General features: G+C 39.0%; 1 protein-coding gene across 3 annotated transcripts in view; it reads right to left on the reverse strand.

Annotated features, from left to right (window-relative positions):
• Positions 1-7,682, reverse strand: part of itsn1 (intersectin 1 (SH3 domain protein)) — a 54,667-nt gene extending 46,985 nt beyond the window's left edge. For all 3 annotated transcript variants that reach the window (XM_078273845.1, XM_078273846.1, XM_078273844.1), the window contains exons 1-2: positions 7,520-7,682; positions 282-340 (exon numbers count right to left, since the gene is read on the reverse strand). In XM_078273845.1, coding sequence (XP_078129971.1) covers positions 282-309 — 28 coding nt within the window. In that variant the 5' untranslated portion in view covers positions 310-340; positions 7,520-7,682. The remainder of the gene's footprint in view (positions 1-281; positions 341-7,519) is intronic.
• Between the last annotated feature and the right edge of the window lie 599 nt (positions 7,683-8,281).

Below are 8,281 nucleotides of genomic sequence, written 5' to 3' on the forward strand. Positions count from 1 at the left end.
ATTGATAAATAATCTTGGGGGGGAGGGATTCTAAGATGTGGATGTAAAACTAGTTATGATTCAAATTATGAGAAGGTGGGGCTCATCTTTTAATGGACTGGTGGAATATTATGGTGGATTAATGGAGTAATGTGGCGCCAACGTGCTCTTGACTCTTAGCCGTCAACACTGAGAAGAAAACATAAACATTACCTAAACATTAAACCCATCTCTCATGCCAGGTATACACACACACACACACACATACATACACACACACACACACACACACACATACTGACCTGGGAATGTGGTGGGGAACTGTGCCATGGTTCACTCAGTCTTCTGCACTACACAACACCTGAAACAACACGTTTAGGAAAATAGATGAAGTGGTTGATCAATAAATCAATAATCCAACAGTACAGCAAATCATTTGGTAATATAACCACTTCACATTAAGAACATTTCACTGGTGAGCCACAAAAATGCTTTCAAAGTAAAGGGGCTCACTTCAGCCACCAAGGTCAACAATCCAACGCATAACAGCATATTAACGAGACCAAATAATGTGTGGTCAGATCAAGTGCCAAATGTGCTGATACAGTAGACAAACTCAGTCAGAGGAAAATTACTTTCCAGCACGAGTCCGGAGTTCATTTTCCACTCTGCTGTCTTTTGATGCTGAAGTTGTGAATTTCTAGTTGCGTGAGCCATTGTGGTTCCTGTGTTTTGATGCAATGACAGATGCACACGCCAAAAAGCAAACACATAAACACCGACACTCTCAATAAGGGATATAGCATGTTTTGAATCCCATGTTTTTAATCTGGTATGTCATCTGGTATTTAGGCTGGTCCCAGTCCAAGGGGACTGGACCATTTCAGCCATGCTCGTGCATGTCAACAGGGCAGCAAACCTTTATTTATGCAGGGCAGCCAGCCTGAACATACTTGCTTGTTTTCAAAACCACTCTGCTTCACACTCATTTACACACATTCTCACTTGGGAGCTGACCACAGTGAACACCAGTTTTTTTTTTTTTTAAGTTGGCCTGTAAAAAAGCTCCATTGGAGTGTTTTCTTTTAGGCAATACAAACTGGAAGTTGCTTACTAAAATCCCCCAAAAAACAGATGATGTTAAAAAAAAATCTGAAAACATCTAATGTTGGTTGAAAGAATCCTCTATATGGACAGAACAACCATTAAAACATGTATTAAAGTTACTGCAAAAAACTCAGTTATTTTAATTAATTAAAAAAGAATCTCTCAAAACAGGTGACAGTTAGGGTTTATGTCCAAATTGTATATTTGGGATGTTTAAAAATGTGAAATAAAAGAGTGCCTTACACACTCACAATAACACTGTGTGTGTGTGTGTGTGTGTGTGTGTGTGTGTGTGTGTGTGTGTGTGTGTGTGGATACCTCTGCCCTAGTAGAGGTATGTTAATCAGATCCAGACCTGCCTGTATCCCTGTAGCCAGCAGACAACCCATAATAAAACTTAAAGAATAATCTGACATACACATTGCAAGAGACAAGGACTTCAGAAGGGTGTGTGGGTTTCTGACTTTTTACCCTCAGTAAATAAAAATCTGTTTTTTTTTTTACTCAGGGATGAGGAGAAACCCAGTTAAAAAGGTCAATTTAAGGAGACTCTAAGGTTTTGTCACAACCACAATATAATGGAGATATGGATGGAATTTAGTACATAGTTCGCAAACTTAAAAAAAAAAACTCAACTGCACTCAGGGTTGGGTACCTTTCGCATCAGAACTAATGCGTGTTTGTGTGTGCGTGTGTGTCGGAGCTCCGCTCTCTGTCAACATGCAGAGAGGACAGATAAGCTTGTGCTTACGCGCTCTCAGGTACCAAAATTTGGCACCGTTTGATTTTAAGTGAACCAATACTCGGTAATACTGACGTGATTCGGTCGGTACCGGTAAAAGTACCGGGTTCGGTACCCAACCCTGACTGCAATGTCTCTTTTCGGAAAAAGTTACTTTGACATTGCTGTGAACGATTAAGACTTATTATGTCTTCAGTAGAAAACTGTCCTTAGCCTATTAAAGAGTGTGTGAGTGAGTGAGTGTGCATATGAGCGTGTGTCCCATTATCATCAGAGTGGGAGGACAAAGTAACCAGCTTAACTAGGTCAGACGAACAAAGCCCACCCTACACAAAACACACAGACACACACACACACACACACACACACTTTCACGTCTGCCACTGAGAAAATATCGAAGCAGTTGGGCAACTACAGTAGATTGTTTGCCTGCTCTAAACTAGGAACAGGATCATCAAACTGCTAGTCAACTACATTAAACTTTTTAATTATTTAAGAAATTCTGTTATTCTTATTCTCTCTGAGGAGATATTCAAACTCCAGAGGCACCAAATCTGAACGGACAACTGAGAAAATCCAAAACACAAGGGTTTGTGGATTTATAAGGATCATATTCAGCTATTTCGTCATTAAATTGCGGCAGAGAGCGGTGTTATCTTTAGATGAAGTTAGAGGATATGGAACAAGAGTAACTTTTATTTATCAAGCTGCCAAAATCTGTTCAGCAAATAAGCTGCTATGAATCAAAGTAAACTTTTGTTTACGAGCGCCAGTTTACCACAATACCTCTATTATATATATATATATATACAGCAAGAATGATCACACCCTTTGTGACACCAACAAAAAACGTAGAAGCAGCCAGAGATTTAGTTTTTAGCCTAAAAAGATATTTTGAAATCATGCTACTAGCAGAATTCACCAGGTCATGTTCACCATGCAGCTTCACTAATTAATTAATCATTCCTTCAATTCCTTTCATTTGCTGATCATATTCAAGTGTTCACTTTCAATCATGCAAATATATATGTCTTTGATTAGACAGAAAAAGTCTGCAAAAATGATAAATCCAGCTGCAAGTTTAATTTAAACTTCAACGAAACGTCAACTACCTATATATTTTGAATTTGTTTGTTGCCGTCACCGTGCATCTATTTCCTTTGTCATCATGCGTACCATAGGAGTGTGTACTCGGGGGTATTAATGCTTTGTTCTCGCTGTGTACATGTATTGTATTTGCGTGATTAGTCTGTATACTGTAATTAGAGCATGGGGATGTAGCTGGAGTGTTGCTTTGTTATCAAGGCTTGTGGTGGCAGATGCCTGTTTAAGCCCCTCATATACAAATACACACACACACACACACACACACACACACACACACACACACACACACACACACACACACGTTTAAAAGGCAGCTTTAGGACAATATGCAGATTAGGGTTCAGACTCTCTTCCCTCTTTGTCCCTTTCTGCTGACCCCCTCTAACGTTCCCCTTTCCCTTCTTCCAGGAATGAATTTGGGACAACTGCACACAAACTGATGCCCTGCCCAACTGGATGTGACAATGTTGGATACTTATATCACTGTGAAATACACGCCAATATTCTTATTATATTTGATTACTTGCTCCGAGTTGTACAGTGCATTTAAGAGGAAAGTGGTGTAGTGTTGCAATTCATGTTTTCTGTCTCCGATAGTCATTTCCCTCTGTGTATCATTTAGCTCTCAATCAGAGTAGTGTCAAAATACTTAAGTCATTTATGGACACTGCAGCATGTTTAAAATCACTAGCACCCTCCTTGTCGTTTTTGTGTGTTTATTTTGGGATGCCCCCTGGAGTGGGTGGGGGGTTCAGAACTCTTGTCATAAATGCTCAATTACTCATGTTTTTGACAGTTTGATATTTAAAACTGATAAATAAATAAAAAGTGAAGCCAAAACCACTCAAAGTAGAGTCAATATTCTTAGTCAAGTAATTTATGCACACTGCAGCATGTTTAAAATCACTAGCAGCACCCTCCTGACATTCAACATAGGACATTAAAAGTCTTCTATCCCGATATAGGTCATCATTTCATATCTCGATAAGGATATATATCAGGATCTAGCAGATTTTAGGGAAATTTAATAAATAAATGAAATAACCACATGGTAAAGGTGTGACATGAAATACTTAACAAATGAAAAGTACTGAGTATTTTCTCACTTTAGTGCAAAATGAAGGTAACACGCAAGGATCAGAACTTAAAGCATCGTCCAAAGGATGTCAACATTGCCGTAACGCAGTTTGGCGTTTTGGCATCGCGATACAAACGATATAGAAAAATAAATATAAAAATCATTTTTATATTGTTTTGATGGTATACATCGTCATATGGCCCAGCCCTACTCCACAGTTTCTCTCTTTCTCACTCGCACACTAAAGAAGCAGACTGTCAACACACCCTCACTAAGCTCTGCGCCCCTCTCTCTCTTGAAACACATTCTTATCACACTGATGTCAAGTGGTGAGGCATGGGGGGTTGACAGGACAGTAACACAGCTCCTCCTGTATCACTCCATCCTTGCCTAAAGCTCCCTGCCCCCATCCTTCCAAACCAAGCCAACATGCTGCCAGCCTCCACAGCTGGCTAACGTTAGAACTATCACATAGTAAAAACTGATAGCAGGACCAAAATGCTTTGGAGGGTAACACAGGCTAAACTTAAGCACAGCACTTGGGTCGTACTACAAGGAAAATGGCAATACAACATAAATTCACCATGCGAGTTCTCGTTTAACCCCGTAGTCAAGTTATCAAACTAAAATGCCCTTAAACTAAACAGTCAAAGCAGTTCACTTCATTATCCCAAAAGATTAGCCTACTGTTACTGCTGTTGACCCCGATTCTTGTGGGGAAAAGAAGTCAACACGCTGGCAAAACGCTGGTTAACTGCATGATATAAGAATACTGCACCGCCTTTACATGTGTTCTGTTGTTAACAAACTAGTTAACTGGAAGTTGCTCTACTAAAGCAAAATAAGTGAAAAAAAAACACAGGTGAGCATGGCTGTGGATGCACTTTAAGATCATATTGGCCATGTGACTCTTACATCAGGTTACCAAATGGTATTCCTTTTCAAATGATATCACTAGCTTTATATTCATACCTGCAAACTCAGAAGGGCTGAAAAAGGTGACACAAGCCAAAGGTGATCCCTTTGGCTTGTTTAAGCCTGTTTACAATGTTTCACCACTTTTGCACTGCTGAAGGATAACATTATGAATTCTGTCCTTTGAAGCTGTTGGCATTGAATGAAAGAAACGCTATGTTGAATGCAGTCCTTCCTCGTATTATGTGGTTCTGATTTATAGGTTGTTTGAACGAAAAGTCACCCTCCTGAACCAAGATGAACTTTTGAACTGTGGATGATTATGCGGGCAATGTGGATTTGCCAGCAAACCAGGATCTCAGGGACATGAAACGTCATTGAAAACAGAAATAAAAAGCTTTAGGATGTGTAGGATTTTTCTCACACACACACACACACACACACACACACACACACACACACACACACAGTAAAATTCAGAATTAACATTCAGATGGAGAATGATCTATACAACCCTTCATATGATTTAAGTAGATTTGATTTTTTGTATAACAACAAAAGTGAATGAGGCTGCAGGGCACACATAAAGAAGACCAGGCACCAATCACAGGGGAAACTTACTGCCCATCTCCTGCATATATCCAAAAATAATGATAATGCACCCCACACATATACATTATGACCAAGTCTGTCTCTTTAATCAGTATTACAGAGACAGTGTAAACTATTGTCACTGATTATTACATGATAATGTAGTAGGCTTTGGAACTACAGATTTCCCTTTCTACAAGAGGTGTTCTTCTTGGTTGATTAATCAGTGGTATTAAAAAAAATGCCTGTGAAACCCAAGATATTCTTCTTAATTATATACAAACACAGAAAAGCAGTAAATATTCACATTTGACATTCTACAATCATACAATTGTTTCCACTTTTGCTTGATTTAACAACTGTAACTAGTAATCATTTATCAAAATTGTTGCCAATTCATTTCCCATCCATTGAGTAATTGATTAATCAGTGAATTGTTACAGCTTAAATCTAGCTGAACTCATTGCAGAACGAAGGACGGTGAGCAACGCTGCATTTTTGTCAGCCCCATGTAAAACACCTGCTATTGTTAGCAAGGTTGGGTCTTAGGTGTGTAGAAACCCACAAATATACAGTGTTCAGCATAAGTGAATGCACCCATGCTAAAGTTGACTAAAAAGAGGAATAAAAAAAAAAAAATGCCTTAATTAAAAAAATTAGGAAAAATCCAACCTTTAATGACACCAATTTTCTTTGTGAATGAATAATGTATCGTCAATAAATAAATGTTCTTCCTTAAAATAAAGGGGGCATAAGTAAGTACACCCCTATGTTTAAAGGCCAGTTATTTCATGGATCCAGGATACTATGCATCCTGATAAAAGTTCCCTTGGCCCCCTCATCATCACATAGCCTTCACCATACCTAGAGATTGGCATGGTTTTATTTCAGTTAGCCTGATAGCTGGTTTGATTTGCATTGAGAGAATATTTTATGGAAAGTACCCCATGCCAATCTCTAGTCAACTTTAGCATGGGTGTATTCACTTATGATAAGCACTGTAGGAATCAAGATTGGTCCTGGATCAAAGCATCATTGAGTTTTGGATGGTAGTCATTTACTCACGTCTGCACTTTTAACACACTGGCCATTGTGTTTTCATCTGCGAGTCAACCTTTAAACCTGTCAACATTTGCATTACCATGGAAACTAGTCCTAACTGATCGACCTCGAGCTTAGTAAGCCAATCAAAGTCAATAAAGACTTACAGTTACACATCAACTAATGCAGGATGAGTTTGCTTCCTTCTCTGGAAACAGCGTTTACTGTAACAGGAATGGTCTGTTTGTCAATTCATCTTCACTTCCTCCATTATTTCCGTGGACTCGCCTATGATGAGTTGCTTCGCTCAACAACGCAATACATGTTTAGGTCTCAAACTGATAATGGGATACTCAGAGCAGAGGGCTGTTTTGACTGGACAGTTAGCCAGATGTGCAGCCGTGACAAACATCAGGAGAGCAAATGCTAGACGAACTGAGACAACCTACACCCATGAAAGTCGCTGTCTGCCCCCATCACTGTCGGCAACCTTGTCTATTCAGCATCTTCTTCTCAACCGACCCGGCTACTTGGGAGGCTACAGTGAACCACAAGTAACACCCGTCAATGTTAACGTTAGATCACAGGCTGCCAATGCAGATGCAGTGATTTACCATTAGCATAACGTTACTGGCTAACTGGGTGGCATCTTCTTTTATTTTTTGTCGCCCTGATCTTGTTACACAAACCAATATTAGCTACCTGCTAGACGTGTTAATATCACAGTTACAGGCTCACGTTAGCAAGCCACACCGGGTAAAAATGACCAACTAGCCACGCTAACGTGTGTGTGTGTGTATATATATATATATATATATATATATATATATATATATATATATATATATATATATATATATATATCATTGCAGCTAGCAAGTAGGCTAACCAGTGAGAAGCTAACGTCAGCCCGCTCAGGGACATTCTTCCACACCACAAATACTACACTCTGCCCTTACCTCATAGTTCAGTTTCCATCGTGTAATTCAGGATAACGTAGCTCGTTGCGTGTTTATGTAACCATATAATGTTGTATTTCCTCCCAAACGTGCTGTTTTATCACTAAACCCTTTCCGGTGATTCTTCTGTGGTTCCGAAATCCCGACCGACTAAGGGACAGCTGGAAAATGGGGTAATGCTTCTGACGTATCGCGATATGTCATAGAGACTGTAATGATATCGACCCAACCTCGCGAGAATATACGAGCTGCTGGCTTGCCCCGAATCGCAGGGACGCTGTGAAGTAAAAAGATTTTACTTCGCTCCTACCGGCTGTTGTTTATTAAGAAACAAATCCCGTATAATTTTAAATATATATCTCAAAACGACAAATATGTAAATAAGAAAAAACAAATTCGTTTTCGAGTGGGTCCCAACATATAACACAATCATTACATAACAACAGAGGAGTGAAACAATAAAAAATAAAAACACAATTAGCAATGCATATAAAAAGCAAAAATAAAAAATAAAAAAACAACAACACATGCATACGTTCATGAATACATTAAAACCAATAAATGTCCAAGATGGCCAATAATAAGTAGCCTACATAAGTAAACAGTAGAGTGTGAGTGGATTATTCACTACAGTCAAATATAAACAGTAGGCATAAGGATTGACTGCATCATTAATAACAATGGCAGTTCATCTTAAAGCGAGCAGACAGGGCATGTTTAAACATGACTACATGACTAGTCATCAGAATGGTAAAACTTTGA

The sequence above is a fragment of the Sander vitreus genome, chromosome 17, assembly GCF_031162955.1.
Source record: "Sander vitreus isolate 19-12246 chromosome 17, sanVit1, whole genome shotgun sequence".
Classification (NCBI taxonomy): domain Eukaryota; kingdom Metazoa; phylum Chordata; class Actinopteri; order Perciformes; family Percidae; genus Sander; species Sander vitreus.